The sequence below is a fragment of the Mus caroli genome, unplaced genomic scaffold (genome assembly GCF_978045245.1).
Source record: "Mus caroli unplaced genomic scaffold, Mus_caroli_1 scaffold_5, whole genome shotgun sequence".
In the NCBI taxonomy this organism is placed as follows: domain Eukaryota; kingdom Metazoa; phylum Chordata; class Mammalia; order Rodentia; family Muridae; genus Mus; species Mus caroli.
In genome coordinates, this window is record NW_028227260.1 from 130,315,338 (window position 1) to 130,340,100 (window position 24,763).

A 24,763-nucleotide genomic window follows, 5' to 3' on the forward strand; every position below is an offset into this window, starting at 1 on the left:
GGGACTTCAGTGTTTTCTCATCAGAACCTGAAGAGGGAGGCGCCTTGCTGCCCTAGGACACCAGCTTATATCTTACCATGGCCAGCTGAGCGGGGTGGAACCTGCCCCTCTGCTTCCTGTCCCTGGACCTCAGCACTGCTGAGCACTTGGTACTGGACCTCAGTCACCAGGGTCTGAGTTAATACTCTGAAAGGTCCTGTGATGCTAGTCTGCCTGCAGAAGGAGTGAAATACAGTAAAACGGGGAAATTTCGCCATTCATGAACCCCCCTGATCTTCCCTGCTTCAAAATGACTGAGGAGAAGCAGGATGGAGGAGGAGGTATGTGTGCCTGCGATGGTCTACTAGAAACCTGTTCCGCATGATGGCAGTATTGTCCCGCAGCACAGAAGGTGTCCTGACTGCAGCTCTGTCCCAGCCTTCACTAACTGAAAAAAATGTCAATACAGAGGCAGTGTCCACTAACTGAGCTGTTCTAGCCTTCCTTGTCTGAGTCAGAAGTATGCAATGCTGTACTCCTAGAATTTAGCTTCTATTTTGCATTTTATATCAATGCCATATCTAAGGAGGCTGGACCAAATTTGTACTAAATAAGTAATTAAACAGATAAAAAGGAATATAAAAACATAGCAAGACAAACAGAATGGAAAGGAAGCTTTGAGGCCCCCACCTTCCTCACTCCCCTTCCCCTGGGAAGAAGTCTGTGCAGGCAATGGTCCAATCCCGCATGGCTCCCATCTGGATCCAGCAGCACCGGGCCTCCAGTGCTTGCTCCTGATGTCTGAGTGAACACCGGTCCTGAGCAGCAAATCCCAGGGGCCAATTCTAGGGAGAAAAAGAACACACTGCCACCTCAGTGCCTCAACAGAAGCAAACCTCATGTCAGGTCATTCCCTGGTTACCCAGATCACACTTAGACTACCCTGGACAACATGCTCTGTGTGAGATCCACACAAGAGGCCCAGACAAAAGGCCTTGTGTGTCCTGTGGCAGGCCTACTTTAGTGGCTCTGTAAAGAGCATGCAGATACCTGTCAACACTGAATGCTATATACATGCCTACTTGGAGAAACACAGGTCTCTCCAATGACTGTGATTTCCAAATGGATCTGTCCCTGATTCTCAATGGGGCTTTCATTACTTCACACAGGAGCAGGGACACAAGAATTTCCTACATTACAGTCTGATTTCTGTTTCCCGTGGCCTAACTACATATACATGTTCTTGTCTTTATACTTTTATTATACTTTCAGTCTTCTACTTTCCCTTGGCATCTAAGACATGCATCTCGGAGAGGAGCTAGGACTGCATAATGTATGCCAGGGCTACTTGGGAGTCTCTGGTCTTAGCAAGAAGGCATAGCTTAAAATGTGTGGCATGTGTAATATGCTACAAAGATGTGGAGACAGAAGTGTCCAGCAAAGCCTGCATTTTCTTCCCTGGGGTTTCTTCTTGTCATGCCCCAGATAGGAAGAACCAAAGGCCTGGCCCACGACTTCCTGTATCAGCTTGTCCCTAGAGCTCTGCTGTTGGACTTTAGTCTTCCTTTTCAGCTCCAAGACATTCCTGGTGCCCACACTTCTCCTGATCTACAGGAAAGGCACTGGGTCCCAGTGTGGAACCCAAAGTATCCTACCTGGCATTGTTTCCCCACTGCTGGGACTCATGGGAATGAAGATGTAGTCCTCAGCACTGTAGCTCTGCCCGCAGAATGGCAGAAGGACACCACATATGTCCACAAAGGCCATCTTGGATACTCCTCTCTCACCCTCAAGCCTAAAAAAAAAAAATTATCATAACAAATATCTAGAGCCAAAGGTCCAGGATCGTCGATATCTAGGAGTTTGTTACTGTTTTTCACGAGTAATTCTCTACTGCACCCTGTCCATGCACACCTGGTATACATTCCTTGGAGTGACTTGTCCTTCAAAGGGTAAACATGATGGATGTAGGCAAATGGAGGAGAAAACTGGAAAGCATGGACATCGCCTTTGGGAAATAATTATCAACTGCCAAGTGTTTCTTTGCTGATGGTACTTAAGACAAGGTTAAACCTACTCCTGTCAGCTGGGCATGATAACATGGACCAGAAGCCTCCTGGTAAGGCCCAGTCCAGCCTGCCTCATGTGCTTAACTAGAGCCAGGGCTCAGCATTGTCCTTTGCTTCTGAATCTCCTAGCATAACATTGTCTTGTAAAACCTACACAAAATTAACCATGCCAAATTTGAAGACCATTAACTATCTAGAAAGGGTAAAAATTCAGTTACAAAGACAGAAAAAGGAAATAACCTGCATAACTGAAGGTAAAGGGTCCCACCACCGAGGGCCTTAGATTGGCCTCACATGGAATGGATGACAAAAAGAAAAAATATCTTTTAAACCACACAAAGTTGGGTAAAATTAGCACAGTCATCTTTGGAGGTTCTTTAGACACAAAGGGCGGGGGAGAAGCACTCACAAGCTCTTGTGTAGACCTCTACTGCCACCATGAGGACACGGTTTCAGAAGTCATGGTGCCACTGTCCTCCTGCCCATGATTCCTAGCAATGGCAGAAGATGGCGGCCTATTACAGACAGCAGGAGCAGCTGCGGGTGCCTAGCAGGGCTTCGTTGACTTCTCCTCAGGACCCAAATGAACCTGGGACTGCAGTGTTTTCTCATCAGAACCTGAAGAGGGAGGCGCCTTGCTGCCCTAGGACACCAGCTCATATCTTACCATGGCCAGCTGAGCGGGGTGGAACCTGCCCCTCTGCTTCCTGTCCCTGGACCTCAGCACAGCTGCGCACTTGGTACTGGACCTCAGTCACCAGGGTCTGCGTTAATACTCTGAAAGGTCCTGTGATGCTAGTCTACCTACAGAAGGAGAGAAATACAGTAAAACGGGGAAATTTCGCCATTCATGAACCCCCTGATCCTCCCTGCTTCAAAATGGCTGAGGAGAAGCAGGATGGAGGAGGAGGTATGTGTGCCTGCGCAGGTCTACAAGAAACCTTTTCCGCATGATGGCAGTATTGTCCCGCAGCACAGAAGGTGTCCTGACTGCAGCTCTCTGTCCCTGCCATCAGTGACTGAAAAAAATGTCAATACAGAGGCAGTGTCCACTAACTGAGCTGTTCTAGCCTTCCTCTTCTGAGTCAGAAGTATGCAATGCTGTACTCCTAGAATTTAGCTTCTATATGCATTTTATATCAATGCCATATCTAAGGAGGCTGGACCAAATTTTGTCCTAAATAAGTTATTAAACAGATAAAAAGGAATATAAACACATAGCAAGACAAACAGAATGGAAAGGAAGCTTTGAGACCCCCACCTTCCTCACTCCCCTTCTCCTGGGAAGAAATCTGTGCAGGCAATGGTCAAATCCTGCATGGCTCCCATCTGGATCCAGCAGCACTGGGCCTCCAGTACTTGCTCCTGATGTTTGAGTGAACTCGGGTCCTGAGCAGAAAAATCCCAGGGGCCAGTTCTAGGGAGAAAAAGAACACACTGCCACCTCAGTGCCTCAACAGAAGCAAACCTCAGTGTCAGGTCATGCCCTGGTTACCCAGATCACAGTTAGACTTCACTGGATATCATACTCTGTGTGAGATCCACACAAGAGGCACAGACAAAAGGCCTTGTGTGTCCTGTGGCGGGCCTACTTTAGTGGCTCTGTAAAGAGCATGCAGATACCTATCAACACTGAATGCTATATACATGCCTACTTGGAGAAACACAGGTCTCTCCAATGACTGATTTCCAAATGGATCTGTCCCTGATTCTCAATGGGGCTTTCATTACTTCACACAGGAGCAGGGACACAAGAATTTCCTACATTACAAGCCGATAACGGTTTCCTATGGCTTAACTACATACTTGTGTTATTGTCCTTATACTTTTATTATACTTTCAGTCTTCTACTTTCCCTTGGGAACTAAGACGTGCATTGCTGAGAGGAGCTTGGACTACATAATGTGTGCCAGGGCTACTTGGGACTCTCTGGTCTTAGCAAGGAGACATACCTTAAAATATGTAGCATGTTACACATGCCACAAAGAGGAAAAGACAGAAGTCTCCAGCAAGAGCCTGCATTTTCTTCCCTGGAGTTTCTTCATGTCATGTTCCAGATAGGATAAACTAAAGGCCTGGCCCTCAACTTCCTGTGTCAGCTTGTCCCTACAGCTCTGCATTTGACCCTTATTTTTCCTTTTCACCTCAAGGCCATTACTGGTGCCCACACTTTCTCCTGCTCTAGAGGAAAAAGGCACTGGGTCCCAGTGTGGAACCCAAACTACCCTACCTGGCATTATTTCATGATTGTGAGGACTCATGGGAATGAAGCTGTAATGTCTCAGCACTGTTGCTCTGCCTGCAAAATGGTAGGACACCACAGATATCCACAAAAGCCATCCTGGATACTCCTCTCCCACCCTCAACATTAAAAACAAAATTATCATACCCAATATCCAGAGACAAAGGCCCAGGATTGTGGATATCTAAGACTTTGTTACTGTTTTTCAGAAGTAATTCTCCACTGCACCTTATACATTCAGATCTGGTATACTTCCCTTGGACTGACTCTTCCTCAAAGGGTAAACAGGGAGGATGAAGGCAGAGAAAGGAGAAAACTGGGAAGCATGGACATCGCCTTTGGGATATAATTATCAACTGCCAAGTGTTTCTTTGCTGATGGTACTTAAGAAGAGGTTAAACCTACTCCTGTCAGCTGGGCATGATAACATGGACCAGAAGCCTCCTGGTAAGGCCCAGGCCAGCCTGCCTCATGTGCTTAACTAGAGCCAGGGCTCAGCATTGTCCTTTGCTTCTGAATCTCCTAGCATAACATTGTCTTGTAAAACCTACACAAAATTAACCATGCCAAATTTGAAGACCATTAACTATCTGGAAAGGGTGAAAATCAACAGTTATAAAGAGAGAAATGACAAAAACCCTACATATGGAAGGAAAAGAGTCCCACCACTTAGTGCCTCAGGTTGGCTTCACATGGAAAACAAGACAAAATAATAAAATACCTTAAAAACTACCCAAAGTTGGGTAAAACTTAGGTTAGCCATCTTTGGCGGTTTTTTTCAGACACGAAGGGAGGGGGGACAAGCACTCACAAGGTCTTGTGTACAGCTCTACTGCCACCATGAGGACACGGTTTCAGAACTCACAGTGCTACTGTCCTGCCCATGATTCCTAGCAATGGCAGAAGATGGCGGCTGATTACAGACAGCAGGCGCAGCTGTGGGTGCCTAGCTGGGCTTCCTTGACTTCTCCTCAGGCCCCAACAGAAAGTGGGACTGCAGTGTTTTGTCATCAAACCTGGAGAGGGAGACGCCTTGCTGCCCTAGGATACCAGCTCATATCTTACCATGGCCAGCTGAGCGGGGTGGAACCTGCCCCTCTGCTTCCTGTCCCTGGACCTCAGCACTGCTGAGCACTTGGTACTGGACCTCAGTCACCAGGGTCTGAGTTAATACTCTGAAAGGTCCTGTGATGCTAGTCTGCCTACAGAAGGAGAGAAATACAGTAAAAACGGGGAAATTTCGCCATTCATGAACCCCCCTGATCTTCCCTGCTTCAAAATGGCTGAGGAGAAGCAGGATGGAGGAGGAGGTATGTGTGCCTGCGCAGGTCTACAAGAAACCTTTTCCGCATGATGGCAGTATTGTCCCGCAGCACAGAAGATGTCCTGACAGCAGCTCTCTGTCCCTGCCTTCACAGTTTGAAAAAACTGTCAATACAGAGGCAGTGTCCACAAATGGTGCTGTTCTAGCCTTCCTTGTCTGAGTCAGAAGTATGCAATGCTGTACTCCTAGAATTTACCTTTTATTTTGCATTTTATATCAATGCCATATCTAAGGAGGCTGGACCAAATTTTGTACAAAATAAGTAATTAAACAGATAAAAAGGAATACAAAAACATAGCCAGACAAACAAAATGGACAGGAAGCTTTGAGGCCCCACCTTCCTCACTCCCCTTCTCCTGGGAAGAAGTCTGTGTGGGCAATGGTCAAATCCTGCATGGCTCCCATATGGATCCAGCAGCACCGGGCCTCCAGTGCTTGCTCCTGATGTCTGAGTGAACTCGGGTCCTGAACAGCAAATCCCAGGGGCCAGTTCTAGGGAGAAAAAGAACACACTGTCACCTCAGTGCCTCAACAGAAGCAAACCTCATGTCAGGTCATTCCCTGGTTACCCAGATCACACTTCGACTACCCTGGACAACATGCTCTGTGTGAGATCCACATAAGAGGCCAAGACAAATGGCCTTGTGTGTCCTGTGGCAGGCCTACTTTAGTGGCTCTGTAAAGAGTTTGCACATACCTGTCAACACTGAATGCTATATACATGGCTACTTGGAGAAACACAGGTCTCTCCAATGACTCTGATTTCCAAATGGATCTGTCCCTGATTCTCAATGGGGCTTTCATTACTTCACACAGGAGCAGGGACACAAGAATTTCCTACATTACAATCTGATCTCTGTTTCCCGTGGCCTAACTACATATACATGTTATTGTCTTTATACTTTTATTATACTTTCAGTCTTCTACTTTCCCTTGGCATCTAAGACATGCATCTCGGAGAGGAGCTAGGACTGCATAATGTATGCCAGGACTACTTCGGAATCTCTGGTCTTAGCAAGAAGGCATAGCTTAAAATGTGTTGCATGTTACACATGCTACAAAGATGTGGAGACAGAAGTGTTCAGCAAAGCCTGCATTTTCTTCCCTGGGGTTTCTTCTTGTCATGCCCCAGATAGGAAGAACCAAAGGCCTGGCCCACGACTTCCTGTGTCAGCTTGTCCCTACAGCTCTGCTGTTGGACTTTAGGCTTCGTTTCAGCTCCAAGACATTACTGGTGCCCACACTTCTCCTGCTCTACAGGAAAGGCACTGGGTCCCAGTGTGGAACCCAAAGTATCCTACCTGGCATTGTTTCCCCACTGCTGGGACTCATGGGAATGAAGCTGTAATGGCTCAATACTGTAGCTTTGCCTACAGGATGGCAGAAGAACACCACATATGTCCACAAAGGCCATCCTGGATACTCCTCTCTCACCCTCAAGCCTAAAAAAAAAATTATTATAACCAATATCTAGAGACAAAGGTCCAGGATCGTCGATATCTAGGAGCTTGTTACTGTTTTTCACGAGTAATTCTCTACTGCACCCTGTCCATGCAGACCTGGTATACTTCCCTTGGAGTGACTTGTCCTTCAAAGGGTAAACATGATGGATGTAGGCAAATGGAGGAGAAAACTGGGAAGCATGAACATCGCCTTTGGGATATAATTATCCACTGCCAAGTGTTTCTTTGCTGATGGTACTTAAGACAAGGTTAAACCTACTCCTGTCAGCTGGGCATGATAACATGGCCCAGATGTCTCCTGGTAAGGCCCAGTCCAGCCTGCCTCATGTGCTTAACTAGAGCCAGGGCTCAGCATTGTCCTTTGCTTCTGAATCTCCTAGCATAACATTGTCTTATAAAACCTACACAAAATTAATCATACCAAATTTGAAGACCATTAACTATCTAGAAAGGGTAAAAATTCAGTTACAAAGACAGAAAAAGGAAATAACCTGCATAACTGAAGGAAAAGGGTCCCACCACCTAGGGCCTTAGATTGGCCTCACATGGAATGGATGACAAAAAAATAACTTTTAAACTACTCAAAGCTAGATGAAAGTTAGCATAGCCATCTTTGGCGTTTTTTCACACACAAAGGGCGGGGGAGAAGCACGCACAAGCTCTAGTATGGAGCTCTACTGCCACCATGAGGACACGGTTTCAGAACTCACAGCGCCACTGTCCTCCTTCCCATAATTCCTAGCAATGGCGGAAGATGGCGGCTGATTACAGACAGCAGGCGCAGCTGTGGGTGCCTAGCTGGGCTTCCTTGACTTCTCCTCAGGCCCCAACAGAACCTGGGACTGCAGTGTTTTCTCATCAAACCTGGAGAGGAAGGCGCCTTGCTGCCCTAGGACACCAGCTCATATCTTACCATGGCCAGCTGAGCGGGGTGGAAACTGCCCCTCTGCTTCCTGTCCCTGGACCTCAGCACAGCTGTGCACTTGGTTCTGGACCTCAGTCACCGGGTGTCTGTGTTAATACTCTGAAAGGTCCTCTGATGCTAATCTGCCTACAGAAGGAGAGAAATACAGTAAAAACGGCAAATTTCGCCATTCACGAACCCCCCTGATCTTCCCTGCTTCAACATGGCTGAGGAGAAGCAGGATGGAGGAGAAGGTATGTGTGCCTGCACTGGTCTACAAGAAACCTGTTCCGCATGATGGCAGTATTGTCCCGCAGCACAGAAGGTGTCCTGACTGCAGCTCTCTGTCCCTGCCCTCACTGACTGAAAAAAATGTCAATACAGAGGCAATATCCACTAACTGAGCTGTTCTAGCCTTCCTTGTCTGAGTCAGAAGTATGCAATGCTGTAATCCTGGAATTTAGCTTCTATTTTGCATTTTATATCAATGCCATATCTAAGGAGGCTGGACCAAATTTTGTACAAAATAAGTAATTAAACAGATAAAAAGAAATATAAAAACATAGCCAGACAAGCAGAATGGACAGGAAGCTTTGAGGCCCCACCTTCCTTACTCCCCTTCTCCTGGGAAGAAGTCTGTGCAGGCAATGGTCAAATCCGGCATGGCTCCCATCTGGATCCAGCAGCACCGGGCCTCCAGTTCTTGCTCCTGATGTCTGAGTGAACTCGGGTCCTGAGCAGCAAATCCCAGGGGCCAGTTCTAGGGAGAAAAAGAACACACTGCCACCTCAGTGCCTCAACAGAAGCAAACCTCGGTGTCAGGTCATTCCCTGGTTACCCAGATCACACGTAGACTTCCCTGGACATCATGCTCTCCTTGAGATCCACAGAAAAGGCCCAGACAAAAGGCCTTGTGTGTCCTGTGGCAGGCCCACTTTAGAGGCTCTGTAAAGAGCATGCAGATACCTATCAACACTGAATGCTATATACATGCCTACTTGGAGAAACACAGGTCTCTCCAATGACTATGATTTCCAAATGGATCTGTCCCTGATTCTCAATGGGGCTTTCATTACTTCACACAGGAGCAGGGACACAAGAATTTCCTACATTACAGTCTGATTTCCGTTTCCTATGGCCTAACTACATATACATGTTATTGTCTTTATACTTTTATTATACTTTCAGTCTTCTACTTTCCCTTGGCATCTAAGGCATGCATCTTGGAGAGGAGCTTGGACTGCATAATGTATGCCAGGACTACTTGGGAGTCTCTGGTCTTAGCAAGAAGGCATAGCTTAAAATGTGTAGCATGTTACACATGCTACAAAGAGGTGGAGACAGAAGTGTCCAGCAAGAGCCTGCATTTTCTTCCCTGGGGTTTCTTCTTATCATGCCCCAGTTAGGAAGAACCAATAGCCTGGCCCACAACTTCCTGTGTCAGCTTGTCCCTACAGCTCTCTTTTTGGCCCTTTAGTCCTCCTTTTCAGCTCAAAGCCATTCCTGGTGCCCATACTTCTCCTGTTCTAGAGGAAAGGCCCTAGGTCCCAGTGTGGAACCCAAAGTATTCCAACTGACATTGTTTCCCTACTACTAGGATTCATGGGAATGAAACTTTAATAGCTCTCCACTGTAGCTCTGCCTGCAGGATGGTAGGAAGACACCACTTATGCCCACAAAGGCTAGCCTTGACCAAAGCTCTCCCACCCTCAAGCCTGAAAATAAATACTATAACCAATATCTAGAGACAAAGGCACAGGATTGTGGATGTCTAGACTTTGTTATTGTTTATCAGCAGTAATTCTCCACTGTACCCTCTCCATTCAGACCTGGTATACTTCCTTTGGAGTGACTTGTTCTTCAAAGGTTAAACATGGTGGATAAAGGCAGAGAGAGGAGAAAACTGGGAAACATGGACATCGCCTTTGGGATATAATCATCAACTGCCCAGGGTTTGTTGGCTGACATTATTTAAAACAAGGTAAAACCTGCTCCTGTCTGCTGGGCATGGTAAAATTGACCTAGATATTCTGGAACTCCTAGGGGAAAAACAGAAGACTCCAGGAAAGGTCCATGCCAACCTGCCTCATGTACTTAACTAGAACCAGGGTTCAGCACAGTGCTTTGCTTCTAAATCTCCTAGCAAAACTTAATCGTGTAAAACCTACACAAAATTAATCATGCTAAATTTGAAGACCATTAACTATCTGGAAAGGGTAAAAATTCACAGTTATAAAGACAGAAATGGCAAAAACCCTACATAACTGAAGGAAAAGAGTCCCACCACACAGGGCCTAAGATTGGCCTCACATGGATCAGATGACAAAAAATAAAATAAAATACCTTTTAAACTACTGAATGTTGGGTACAAGTTGGGACAGCCATCTTTGGCGTTTTTTCAGACAAGAAGGGCAGGGGAGAAGCACTCACAAGCTCTTGGGTGCAGCTCTACTGCCACCAGGAGGACAAGGTTTCAAAACTCATAGTACCACTATCCCTCTTCCCATGATTCCAAGAAATGGCAAAAAATGGCGGCCGATTACAGACAGCAGGAGCTGCTGGGGGGGCCTAGTTGGGCTTCCTTGACTTCTCAGGCCCCAACAGAAATTGGGACTTCAGAGTTTTCTCTTCAGAAACTGGAGAGGGAGGTGCTTTGCTGCCCTAGGACACCAGCTCATATCTTACCATGGCCAGCTGAGCGGGGTGGAACCCGCCCTTCTGCTTCCTGTCCCTGGACCTCAGCACAGCTGTGCACTTGGTACTGGACCTCACTCACCGGGGTCTGCGTTAATACTCTGAAAGGTCAGGTGATTCTACTATGGGTACTTAAGGAGACAATATACAGTAAAACGGTTAAATTTCACCATTCATGAATTCTCCTGATCCTCCCTGCTTCAAAATGGCTGAGGAGAATCAGGATAGAGGAGGTGTGTGTGCCTGCTCTGGGCTACAGGAAACATTTTCCGCATGATGGCAGTGTTGCGCAAGAGCAGGGACAGTGTCCTAAGTGCAGCATTCCATCCCCGCCTTTATAGTCTGAAAAAAACTCCAATAATGGACAGAGTCCAACAAGTATGGCAGCTTTCCTTACCCTTTACCTTCAAAATGAGGAAGAGTCATCTATGGGAGAGTTTACCTTCCATTTTCATTTCATGGCACTGACAATGCTAGCATATCCATCTGTATCTTCACCAGAATCCACCACAAAAACCAAAAGAACAAACTCTACTAAAAGAAGGAAATTGCAAGGAATTTATGATCTAAGCAGGAAGGAAAGAGAAGAAAGGAGAAGATTTGAGGCACCCACCTTCCTCATGCTGCATGGTTTTTGAAGAAATTGGTGGCTCATCAATGATCAAGTCTAGTCTCTTCTTCACCCAGCAGCAGTCTTCTATCCCAGTGCTTGTGGTGTGGAGGTTAAATGTCATCGTCCAGTTCTAGGTAGGAAAGAAAATGTTGCCAAGTCAGGGTCTGGAGAAGATCAAACCTAGGAACCAGGAAACCTGGGTCTCTGCCTGATTTCCTTCACAGACTCCCTGGTCACCTTACCCCATCCTGTCTTAGGCAACTGGCCTTGGGTGGACGTCCAGCAAATCTGACTACCTGCCTGTAATGATGATCTAGGTAGGTCTCAAGAGTTAATGCTCTATAGCATTTGGGGTGACAAAGCTATGGAAATCACTATAGCTCCCAATCACATAGATCATGGAGTATGTTTGACCTATAAACAAAAGTGAACATTCAATAAATCTGTGTTTAAATTGTAATCTATTATGAATAATTCCTCATACCTTTATTTTCAAGGAACTGGAAGAGGAAGATTGAGGCAAGAGGGAGGGGAATTATAGGAGAAGGAAGGACAGAAAACTTGAATTGGGAGTCCTTTCAATTTCTTTGACTGTGTGTGTGTTCAGAAAACAAAGTATTAATTTAATATCAGCATTCCATAGAGCTTGTTAGACAACTGATAACTTTTGGATCTTTTAAGTGTATATACATATTTTTATATTTAGGGTCTCTAAAATTATCCTTCAGCATACAATGTATGCATATATGCTGTAGTTTAAATAATACCAAGTGCACATGGTCCCAACATTTCCCACTGAATATATTTAAACAGTCAATACATTAATCTGTAAATCTCATTAATATCTGCTTGGCTTTGTAAAACTGATATGTATGTATATGAATATGTATATGTATATATGTGTGTGTGTGTCTTTTATTTGTTTGAATGCATGTGTGTATGTCAGAAGACAACCTACAAAAATCTGCTTACTGCTACAATTAGATTTATGGGTATGAAATTCATGAATTCATATGCTGGGAAGCAAGGACCTTTATCCTCTCACCGGATTCAGTGTTTTCCTTTAAATAAATACACAAATATATGGCACTGATTGTACAATATAAAATATTATACCATGATTAGCATTGAAACAAGACCATATACATGTAGATATATTTGAGTATGAAGGCTCTATTTCAGGGCAATTCAGTACACAGTGAATGCAAAGGGTAAAATTGAGACTGTTTTAACAATTTCCCCACTAAGATGCCTTGCTTGGCCGGGTAGTGGTGGAGTGTGCCTTTAATCCAAGCACTTGGGAGGCACAGACAGGCGGATTTCTGAGCCAGCCTGGTCTACAAAGTGAGTTCCAGGACAGCCAGTGTTACACAGAGAAAGCCTGTCTTGGAAAAAAGAAAAAGAAAAAGAAAAAGAAAAAGAAAAAGAAAAAGAAAAAGAAAAATTAAAAGAGAAGGATGTCTTACTTGGACTTTCCATTGATCTGTACACCCATGTTTCAATTTTCTTTTCATCTATTATAGCTCAAGTCCCTCATACAGTACTTAGGCATTCTTAATGGTTTTCCTGGATATTCTCTGACATAGTATTAGGGGCTGGATTTTGGTTCTTTACAATGATTTTCTTATACATTGGTAAAAAATCTAGGTCTTCCTGTATGCCAGGAAAGCACCCTGAGCTACAAAAACAGCGTCAATGAATGCTAACTTAGTTTCACAATTTATGTGTAACAGTGTTTTCCACCAGGAATGGAGGTACCCCACTGAGTGTTGTTCTGCCAGGAAGTTAATACGAATTTTATCCCTGGAATTGGAGTTACACGTGGGTGTGAGACACCATGTGAGTGCTGGGACTAAAACGTGAGTGCACTGAAAGAGAAAAATGTCCATTTAACCACTGAGAGATCTCTTCAGGCACTGAAGACTGATTTTAAAATATATTCTTCTACCTTTTGATATCTGTCAAATATTTCCTGCTTTTTACACTACATATCTGGGTATAATAATAATACCATTAGATGAAAATTAATGGCAAACCTAAGGGACAAAAGTAAAATGGAACCATATCTTTTATCTTCCAAGGTTTCTAGGTTCTACTACAAACATGTTTGCATGCTTAATGCTGCAGTACGCACGAGAATAAACATATAGAAAATGAAAATACATTTGGAAAGTGAAACTTGGAAATAGAAACACATGGAATATGTATAGAACAAGAAATCACAATGTAAAGAAAATGTCAGACTCAGCAAGACAGATACAAATTGTTCTCCTTCATATACAGAATTAAAGTTGCATTTAGGTGAGCATGCACACACATTGGTCTATGTGTAAGGAGGTGTAACTGGATCATGGAATTAGAAAGGGGATCATGAGAGCAGCAGAAAAGCTGTAGAGGGGAGGCTGACAGTGAGCAATGGAATACCATGACATGAAAGAGAAAGGAGCAAAACCAGGGAGAGGGGTAAAAGGAATGGAAGCAGGGGGTGAGAGACACAGGCTCAGAGGGAGAAAAATAAGAAAAAAGTGGATTCAAAAAGTACCTTACTGAAACCTGGGATTTTGTATTCTACTTGAAAAAATACTAAAATAAGGTCCTGCATGAGTTATGTCAGGAATTAATGAAATATTAAAAATCAAAATCACACACCAGTACGACAGGAAAGTCTTTGAATAAACACTACTTTAAAAAAATTCCTAGTTATACATATTATAAAGCAATGAAAACTTGCGGAAGCATATGTGGGTTATTAACATATGATATTGTAATGTAATACATGAGTTTGTTTTACATAAGATGTGGAATATTGAAGGGCCCATTTATCTGAGATACTGTGAAATCTGATGCTCAAGGGGAACATGAAATCACTGAAAATATGTTAATTTTCAGTGAATGTTCTAAGCCTGGAGAATAGATTCACCCAGACAGAAAACATTCCCTAAAAATGATTAAGAAAATATCACAACAAAGTAATTAACCCAATCACAAAGGAACTCGCACAATATGTACTCACTGATAAGTGGATATTAGCCCAGAAACTTAGGATACCCAAGATATAAGATACAATTTGCTAAACGCATGAAATTCAAGAAGAACGAAGACCAAAGTGTGGACACTTTGCCCCTTCCTAGAAATGGGAACAAAACACCCATGGAAGGAGTTACACAGACAAAATTTGGAGCTGTGACGAAAGGATGGACCATCTAGTGATTGCCATATGCAGGGATCCATCCCATAATCAGCTTCCAAATGCTGACACCATTGCATACACTAGCAAGATTTTGCTGAAAGGACCCTGATATAGCTGTCTCTTGTGAGACTATGCCGGGGGCCTAGCAAACATAGAAGTGGATGCTCACAGTCAGCTATTGGATGGATCACAGGGCCCCCAATGGAGGAGCTAGAGAAAGTACCCAAGGAGCTAAAGGGAACTGCAACCCTATAGGTGGAACAATATGAACTAACCAGTACCCAGGAGCTCTTGACTCTAGATGCATATGTATCAAAAGATGGCCTAGTCGGCCATCACTGCAAAGAGAGGCCCATTGGACTTGCAAACTTTATATGCCCCAGTACAGGGGAACCCCAGGGCCAAAAAGGGGGAGTGGGTGGGTAGGGGATTGGGGGGGTGGGTATGGGGGACTTTTGGGATAGCATTGAAAATGTAAACGAGGAAAATACCTAATAAAAAATAAATTAAAATTAAAGAAAATATCACAACAAAGTAATTAGCTCTCATGTTAATCTCATTAATTCTTCCCTACAACTCCACCCAAATAATATTACAAATAAGATTTACTATCATAGATATTTCTCAAAGCTTTCGAAATTGAAAACTTGACAGTTGTATATCTACCCATGAATTAGCTCCACACACAAGTTACTAGGAATCAAACCAAGGACCTGGGGCATATAATAACCTTAACATTCTACCCCTCGGCTATATGATGTGTCTACTTCAAATTTACCTTCTCCTAAACTCATAGCATACTCATATTGCATACAAATAACAAGAAAGAAATAGCACCAAAAGTTTAAATGAGGCCAGTCTCTCAGACAAGTGAAAATGAACGAAACTGGGAATACACTCTACAACACAAGGAGGACCCTACGATTTCTGCTAATCCAGGTTTCAGTTTGGCTGAAATGTGGGAATCAGTACACACACAAAAATACTTTTCCACACCCTTAGACCTAGGCAAAAAAATCTTTTGAGATGCCTTTATAAAGATGTAGCATATTTTCAAACAGGAAGGGAAAAAAACCTAAAATACTGACAAAACTATTCCAAGATCCAAAAACTCTGTGCAACCATCCTCTTGGGTACATTTGTCTCTGAATGGCATCTTTACTGAGAGGAAATATCCTATTTGACACAAGGAAAAGACTCCCACCACCTAGGGCCTCGGATTGGATTCACATGAAACATATGACAAAAAAAAAAAATAAAATAGAATACACCTGAAACTACTCAAAGCTAGATGAAAGTTAGCACAGCCATCTGTGGCATTTTTTCAAACACAAAGGGCGGGGGAGAAGCACTCACAAGCTCTTGTGTAGAGCTCTACTGCCACCATGAGGACACGGTTTCAGAACTCACAGTGCCACTGTCCTCCTTCCCATGATTCCTAGCAATGGCGGAAGATTGCGGCCAATTACAGACAGCAGGAGCAGCTGTGGGTGCCTAGCAGGGCTTCCTTGACTTCTCTTCAGGCCCCAACAGAACCTGGGACTGCAGTGCTTTCTCATCAGAACCTGGAGAGGGAGGCGCCTTGCTGCCCTAGGACACCAGCTCATATCTTACCATGGCCAGCTGAGCGGGGTGGAACCTGCCCCTCTGCTTCCTGTCCCTGGACCTCAGCACTGCTGAGCACTTGGTACTGGACCTCAGTCACCGGGGTCTGTGTTAATACTCTGAAAGGTCCTGTGGTGCTAGTCTGCCTACAGAAGGAGAGAAATACAGTAAAATGGGCAAGCTTCGCCATTCATGAATCCCCCTGATATCTTCCCTGCTTCAAAATGGCTGAGGAGAAGCAGAATGGAGGAGGAGGTATGTGTGCTTGCACTGGTGTACAAGAAACCTTTTCCACATGATGGCAGTATTGTCCCGCAGCACAGAAGGTGTCCTGACTACAGCTCTCTCTCCCTGCCTTCACAGTTTGAAAAAACTGTCAATACAGAGGCAGTGTCCACAAATGGTGCTGTTCTAGCCTTCCTTGCCTGAGTCAGAAGCATGCAATGCTGTACTCCTAGAATTTACCTTCTGATTTACATTTCATATCAATGCCATATGTAAGGAGGATGGATGAGCTTTTGTACTAAATAATCAAATGGATAAAAAGAAGTATAAAAGCAGAGCAAGCCAAAAAGAGAGAAAAGGAAGCCTTGAAGCCTGCACCTTCCTCATTCCCCTTCCCCTGGGAAGAAGTCTGTGCAGGCAATGGTCAAATCCTGCATGGCTCCCATCTGGATCCAGCAGCACCCGGCCTCCAGTGCTTGCTCCTGATGTCTGAGTGAACTCGGGTCCTGAGCAGCAAATCCCAGGGGCCAGTTCTAGGGAGAAAAAGAACACACTGCCACCTCAGTGCCTCAACAAAAGCAAACCTAGGCATCAGGTCACGCCCTTCTTATCCATATCACACTTAAACTTCCTGGGTATCATGATCTGTGTGAGATTCACACAAGAGCCCCAGACAAAAGGCCTTGTGCAGCCTCAATTTAGTGGCTCTGTAAAGAGCATGCAGACACCTATCAACACTGAATGCTATATACATGGCTACTTGGAAAAACACAGGTCTCTCCAATGACTGATTTCCAAATGGATCTGTCCCTGATTCTCAATGGGAGTTCCATTACTTCACACTGGAGCAGAGACACAAGAATGTCCAACATTACAGGCCAATTACCGGATTCCATAGTTTAACTATATACACATGTTATTGTCCTTACACTTTATATACTTTCAGTCTTATACTGTCCCTTTGCAACCAAGACAAGAACCTCTGAGAGGAGCCTGGGCTATATAATGTGTGCTAGAGCAGCTTGGCTACATGGGAGTCTCTATATCTTAGCATGAAGACATAGGTTAAAATGTGTAGCATGTTACTACAAAGAGGTGGAGAGAGAAGTTTCCAGCAAGAGCCTGCATTTTCTTCCCTGGAGTTTCTTCTTGTCATGCCCCACATAGGAAGACCCAAAGGCCTGGGCCCACAACTTCCTGTGTCAGCTTGTCCCTACAGCACTGCTGTTGGCGCTTTAGTCTTCCTTTTCAGCTCCAAGACATTACTGGTGCCCACACTTCTTCTGCTCTAGAGGAAAGGCACTGGGTCCCAGTGTGGAACCCAAAGTATCCTACCTGGCATTGTTTCCCCACTGCTGGGACTCATGGGAATGAGGCTATAATGAATGTACACTGTAGCTCTGTCTGCAGGATAGCAGGAGGAGACCACATATGGCCACAAAGGCAATCCATCAGTACCCCTCTCCCATCCTCAAGCCTGTAAATAAATACCATAACAAATATCTAGAGATAAAGGCCCAGGATCGTGGATGTCTGGGGCTTCTTACTGTTTTTCAGAAGTAATTCTCCACTGCACCCTCTCCATTCAGACCTGTTGTTATACTTCCCTTGGACTGACTTGTCCTCAAAGGGTAAACATGGTGGATGAAGGCAGAAAGAGGCGAAAACTGGTGTAGTGACTATTCCTGGTTGTCAACTTGACTACATTTGGAATGAACTACAATCCAGAATTGGAAGGCTCACCAGGGAACCTTATCTGGAGGCTTGGAGATAGAAGTTTCTGATCTGGATCTTGGTATGGAGATCTTGAGGCACAGTGCCTAAGATTAAATCTCAGAATTCAAGGTCATCCGGGGTTAGAGGTGTGGTGGAACACACCTTGAATCTAGGCTACACCTTCTGCTGGAGACAATATAAGGATATTGAAAGAAGGAAGTCTTGCTCTTGCTCCTTTGCCTGCTTGCTGGCTGTGTGAGACTTCGTAGCTGCTAGATCCTTGGACTTCCATTCACAGATACTACTGAGCCATTGTTGGGAATTGGGCTGCAGACTGTAAGTCATCAATAAATTCCTTCACTATATAGAGGCTATCCATCAGTTCTGTAACTCTAGTGTACCCTGACTAATACAACTGGGAAGCACGGACATCCTCTTTGTGATATAATTATCAACTGGCAAGTGTTTGTTTATTGATGTTTTACTTTAAGACAAAGTGAAACCTACTCCTGTCCTCTGGGCATGGTAGCATGGACTTAGATATTCTGGAACTCCCAGAGTAAAAGACAGAAGCCTACTGGAAAGGCCCAGGCCATCCTGCCTCTTGTAGTTCACTAGCACCAGGGCTCAGCATAGTCCTTGGCTTGTTAATCTGCTACCATATGTTTATCATGTAAAACCTACACAAAATTAATCATATCAAAATTTTATGAAAACCATTAAGTATCTGGAAAAGGAAAAAAAATCAACAGTTTTAAAGAGAGAAAAGGGGAAACCCCTACATAACAGAAGGAAAAGAGTCCCACCAACTAGGGCCTCAGATTGGCTTCACATGGAACGGGTGACCAAAAAATAAAATACATTTGAAACTACCCAAAGCTGGGTAAAAGTTAGGACAGACAATGGGGCTAGGTGGTGCACGCCTTTAAATCCAGCACTTGGGAGGCAGAGGCAGGCGAATTTCTGAGTTCAAGGCCAGCCTGGTCTACAAAGCGAGTTTGAGGACAGCCAGGGCTATACAGCAAAACCCTGTCTCAAAAAATGAAAAATAAAAATAAAAATTAAAATTAAAAAAAAGTTAGGGCAGCCATCTTTGGCGTTTTTTCACACACAAAGGGCGGGGGTGAAGCACTCACAAGCTCTAGTATGGAGCTCTACTGCCACCATGAGGACACAGTTTCAAAACTCACAGTGCCACTGTCCTCCTTCCCATGATTCCTAGCAATGGCGGAAGATGGCGGCTGATTACAGACAGCAGGAGCCTGTGGAGCCGATTACAGAGCAGCTGTGGGTGCCTAGCTGGGCTTCCTTGACTTCTCCTCAGGCCCCAACAGAACCTGGGACTGCAGTGTTTTGTCATCAAACCTGGAGAGGGAGGCGCGATGCTGCCCTAGGACACCAGCTCATATCTTACCATGTCCAGCTGAACGGGGTGGAACCTGCCCCTCTGCTTCCTGTCCCTGGACCTCAGCACAGCTGCACATTTGGTACTGGACCTCCTCTGCTTCCTGTCCCTGGACCTCAGCACAGCTGCACATTTGGTACTGGACCTCAGTCACCAGGGTCTGTATTAATACTCTGAAAGGTCCTGTGATGCTAGTCTGCCTACAGACGGAGTGAAATACAGTAAAATGGGCAAGCTTCACCATTCATGAATCCTCCTGGTATCTTCCCTGCTTCAAAATGGCTGAGGAGATGGAAGGCTGAGGCCAAGGTCTCTGTGTGTGTGTGTGTGTGTAATGTGTGTGTGTGTGTGTGTGTGTGTGTGTGTGTGTGTGTGGTTCTGTAGGAAACATTTTCTTCAGGTGGGCAGTGTTGCCCCAGAGAATTAAAGTTGTTCTTAGAACAGCTCTCTGCCCCTGCCTGTTCAAACTGGAATAAATGGCAGCTCTGATGGCTGTTTTTCTTTTGTGTGAGGAAAACTGATCTGCACAGTCAGCTTCCATTTTAATTTTATATCGACACCACATCTATCGGATAAGGTCCTGTATCAGAAGTCAAGCAGCAAAAGACAGAGAGACGGGGTGGGGTGGGGGGGACTCCAAATGTGTCTGAAGCACCCACCTCCCATCCTTGTGCATCCTCTCTGAAGACCTGGGAACCACAAGTAACAGCATAGACAATGACAAGCCTGCACTTCTTCTCTTCTTCAGGCAGCAGTGTTCCAGCTCCAGTGATTGCTCATGGTACCTGGTGGTCTTGGGATCTAGGGGGCACGTCTCAGCATCCAGTTCTAGGTAGGAAACAAAAAATACAGCTAAGTCAGTACCTGGATTAGAGCAAAGTGGGCCAGGAAGCCAGGATGTCAGCCAGATTCCTTGCTCCCTAGGTTTCATACTCCCAATAGTGATGGATGTAATAGGTCCCGGTATGGACAGCAGGCCGTGGCCTGTAAGGAGGGATCTGTGACTGCTGACGATTAATGCTGCAAGAGCCCGAGCATTTTCAGTGTTCGAGCGCATTCAACAGTCCAGCAAGTTCCCCTGGTTTCACTGGGGATCTTATTCTCCATCATTTCAGTCGAGCATCAGTGTTATCTTTCCTCATTGAGATATAAGATATTCACCATAGGCAGGATCCAGAAAACGCTTCCATTAGACTTAATAGTAACAGTGATGAATTCTCCACATTGACTCCAACTCACCCAATGATTAGACTCACAGCTCATTATAGATAATGAAGCACTCATTAACTGAGCATTGAAATTAATTATGCTGCACAATGATTTTCATGTCTTTCTTTTTAAAGGTTGGAGGTTATTATATATAATATGGCCAAGGCTAAGGAACTGTTATAGCTTAGTTTGAGGCTAGCATAGTCTAATGAATATATGTTAGCCTGGAAACTAAGAGGAAAAACACCAAAAAAAAAAAAAAACCCAATGTATTATGTAATACATTAGTAATTTTATATTCATATATAATACAAACTTTTAAAGTCGGAATACAAGTTGATAGCCTCATGATTTCTTTGAAGATTTATTTTATGTGTGTGTGTATATGTATATGTTCATGTGTATGAATGTATGTGTGTGCAAGTAGCCACAAAGGCCAAAAGGGGTGTTGGTTCCCCTGGAACTACAGTTAACAGGAAATTGTGAGCCCATTTAGTTAGGTACTAGGAAGCTAACCCAGACCCTCTCAGAGAGCAGGAAGTGCTCTTAACTGATGAGTCACCTCTGGAGCCAGGCTTCTTCCTGTTTCTGTCCTAAATTCTAACTTTACAATTTTATCTTGGACCTGTGCGTGCTTGGGTTATGTGTGATTCCCACCCTAGAGATGTTCAGGCAAAAGGATCGAGGGTTGTGACTAGCTGGGTCGACATAGGAAGCTCAAGACCCTAGCCTTCTCCAGCCCGCATGCTCCCCACCACTGCGAAGCTTCATGGGAGATTGGGCTTTCTTGGCAACTCTACATCCCTGTGGTGTTACTCATGCACAGGCTGTCATCAAAACACCATCTTAGTGCCCTTCCTACCTGAGAAACATCACCCAGAGAAAAAGGTGCCATGGAACACAAGGGTTTTCACTTTTGATAGGATCTTCTGAAGGGTCTCATTTTTGTTTTGATTTTCTACCTGAACCAAAGATTCAGCAAAAGAATTAATTTCTTAGAAATCAAATGTGCCCTTGCATCCTCTAAGCAGTGTTGCTCACGCATCCGGGCCTTTATTTGCCCAGCATTCTAAGTCCTATACTATTCCACTGTATCAAATCTCTTATCAAACATAAGGAACGTTCCAATAAAAAGGGAGAAGACTGGTTTGGAATTTAATATTGGTGCTTAGAGGAAGGCATCTCTAATAACAGATCTTAGCGCAGAGACTCTACAAAAGATTCTTCTATTCACTCAATAATCCTCAGAGACTGATGGATTTTTATATACAATATAAAATAATAATAAAACCCACTTCAACAGCTTTTAACTGTATTCTCCTGCTTCTTTAGCAGGTTAGGTTTTCCTTCATCTCATGAGATAGGGTCTAAAAGACCCATGGTAGCCCATTATGACTTTAAACTTCTCATCGCCCTGCCTCCACCTTCTACTTCCGGGGCTGCAGCTGCCTCTATTGTTGATAAAATGTTCAGATTGGTGCAAACAGAAGGCCTCAGGCATGGTACAAGCCCAGGAATACTTTCACAGCACACCCTCAAGATTATGCTCTCATTAGTTGCTGAACTGATCATTTCATATATTTTTGTGCATGGATTGAAAATATAAGAAAGTACTTTTTAAAAGAGAAACTGGAGATTGAGGGGCCATAGTGAATAAGCAGTCAAGCAGCCACTCTTAAGGCAGCTACTACTACTACTTACTTTTATGTACTCAGGAGCAACTCAAAGATTCTGATGGAAAACAGCATAGACTATTCCAGACAGTAAGCAGAACTTCTCTGATAACTTAAGAGCATGTAGGCTCTCTTAGGGCCTCAGAGGAAGCTAAGGAAGTCCAACTTCTAGCACTGGCTTCTCCACACCTCTACAGACCAACCTTAATCCCAGTCAGTGCTTCTCCACCTTCCTAATGTGACCCTTACCACAGTTCCTCATGACTACAGGTCCGCATGCTGTGCTGACCCCCAACCATAACATTACTGTCATTGCAACATCATAACTGTAATTTTGATATTGTTATGAATCATAATATAAATATCTGATGCCGGGCGGTGGTGGTGCACACCTTTAAACCCAGCATTTGGGAGGCAGAAGCAGGTGGATTTCTGAGTTCAAGGCCAGTCTGGTCTGCAAAGTGAGTTCCAGGAAAGCCAGGGCTACACAGAGAAACCCTGTCTCGAAAAACCAAAAAATAAAAATAAATATCTGATATGTAGGACATCTGGTCTGCAAACCACAGGTTGAGAATCACTGCTCTAAGGAGAGGCCAGGAAGCTGGAGTGGCGCTGTTTTGAAACTGTTCCCTCATGGTGGCAGGATTGGATTACACACTTATACAAGCACCACTTTGTAATGTCCTCTCCCACCCTTCTTGTTGGAAAAAACAAAAAAACACCCACAAGAAATATGGCTGCCTTGTCCATTGTCCAATTGGAAGGGACAAGATCAAACTATTGTGCTCTTGGTCTAGTGTTCTCCATAAAACCAAACTTTAGTCTCACCAACCACCTCATTGTTCATATTTTCTCATGAGTTAAATCACCTTCACATTAAATTCTCTGATCTACTCTTCTGGCAGATCTTGTCTGAAATGTTGTACTCAGATCCGACACTATAGTTCACCTCCATTTTTCATACTCTGGTGAACAGTTGGCAGCTCTTTGCTTAAAGACCTAAGAAGAGGCAGAGACAGTTCACAGCGGACTCCACTTTCTAACCTATGTTCCCTGCATACAGCATGAATTGCCACTTGGACATAGACACCTTGTTGATCCTTCAGTTCTCTGCTTAAAGTGGAATGAAAATTCATTCCTTTGCTATGAAGTGTTTTTCCTTTCTTTCTAATTGAAATAACTTTTCACACAGTATGTTCTGATCATGGTTTCCCCTTCCCCACCCATGTCCTCTAAACCACCCTGCACCCTGCCCCCCAACTCGAGGTCTCCTTTCTTACTTCCCTTTAAAAAACAAACAAGAAGCCTGGCAGTGGTGGCGCACACCTTTAATCCCAGCACTTGGGAGGCAGAGGCAGGGGGATTTCTGAGTTCGAGGCCAGCCTGGTCTACAGAGTGAGTTCCAGGACAGCCAGGGCTTGAAAAAACAAACAAACAAACAAACAAACAAACAAAACCAAAAGACATAAAAAACAAACAGGAGACTATATGGTGGCCCACTCATTCAATCCTAACATTCAGGAGATAGAGAAGGCAGATCTTTGAGTTCTAGGCCAGCCAGGACTACAGAGATCCCATCTTTTTTTATTATTTTTATTTTTATTTTTATATTTATTTTTTAAAGGGGGGTGGTGGTGTAAAATACAAACAAACCAGAATTTTTTTTTTTCTTTTCAGTTTTTCAAGACAGGGTTTCTCTGTATAGCTCTGGCTGTCCTAGAACTCACTCTGTAGACCAGGCTGGCCTCGAACTCAGAAATCTGCCTGCCTCTGCCTCCCGAGTGCTGGATTTAAAGGCGTTCACCACCACTGCCTGGCCAGAAATTTTTAAAAAAGAAGCAAAAGCACTGTTGCAGGATACTTAATCGCATTGTGAACCCCAAGACTGTGACCTGGCAAACCCTTGTCGTGGTAGGGCTCCGCCCTAGCACACACCTGACAGAGTGAGAACAAACTAGACACAGATGAAGACAGAAGGAGCCAGAGAAGGAGAAGGAGCCCAGAGTTTAGAACAGATCATTTGTGTTCGTATGAGGCAAGCACAGAAACTCAGTAAGAAACCTAGAGAAAAGCCAGATTGAATCAGTCAGCTGGGAGAGGAGTGTGGACCAGAAAAGCAGGGATAACCAACCAGTCAGAGATAACAAAGAGATAGGAAGGAATGAGCTTATTCAGCAGCAAGTCGCAGAGGCAGGAAACAGTCTAGGCCTAGATACGACTGTAGAGAGGCTAAAAGCTTCCAGGACTAGGCCTAGGTTAGCAGACTGAAGGCAATAAGGCTCCAAGACAACAATTATACAGAAGAATAAAAGTTACCTTTCACAAAGCACAAGTATTACACACAGGTACACAGTTTCACATCCAAACACAAAATCCATAGAACTATAAACCAGAAACTATAACATAAACATACAAACGACCTATAAAATAAAAATACCCGAAAGAAACGTTT

The 24,763-nt window shown here is 44.3% G+C and overlaps 1 protein-coding gene across 14 annotated transcripts in view; it reads right to left on the bottom strand.

Moving 5' to 3' along the window:
* The window catches only part of LOC115030086 (uncharacterized), a 101,158-nt gene that overhangs the window by 29,848 nt on the left and 46,547 nt on the right, over window positions 1-24,763 (bottom strand). For 12 of the 14 annotated variants that reach the window (XM_085838216.1, XM_085838217.1, XM_085838215.1 and 9 more), the window contains 10 exons: window positions 20,089-20,257; window positions 16,687-16,841; window positions 11,289-11,418; window positions 8,587-8,741; window positions 5,952-6,106; window positions 5,356-5,492; window positions 3,310-3,465; window positions 2,716-2,852; window positions 1,635-1,774; window positions 670-824 (listed from right to left, as the gene is read on the bottom strand). In XM_085838216.1, the coding sequence (XP_085694342.1) occupies window positions 5,957-6,106; window positions 8,587-8,741; window positions 11,289-11,418; window positions 16,687-16,841; window positions 20,089-20,095 (597 nt within the window). In that variant the 5' untranslated portion in view covers window positions 20,096-20,257 and the 3' untranslated portion in view covers window positions 670-824; window positions 1,635-1,774; window positions 2,716-2,852; ... (1 more) ...; window positions 5,356-5,492; window positions 5,952-5,956. Of the gene's footprint in view, window positions 1-669; window positions 825-1,634; window positions 1,775-2,715; window positions 2,853-3,309; window positions 3,466-5,355; window positions 5,493-5,951; window positions 6,107-7,990; window positions 8,129-8,586; window positions 8,742-11,288; window positions 11,419-16,686; window positions 16,842-20,088; window positions 20,258-24,763 lie in introns of all 14 variants that reach the window. The other 2 variants (XM_085838219.1, XM_085838220.1) reach the window with 2 other exon arrangements.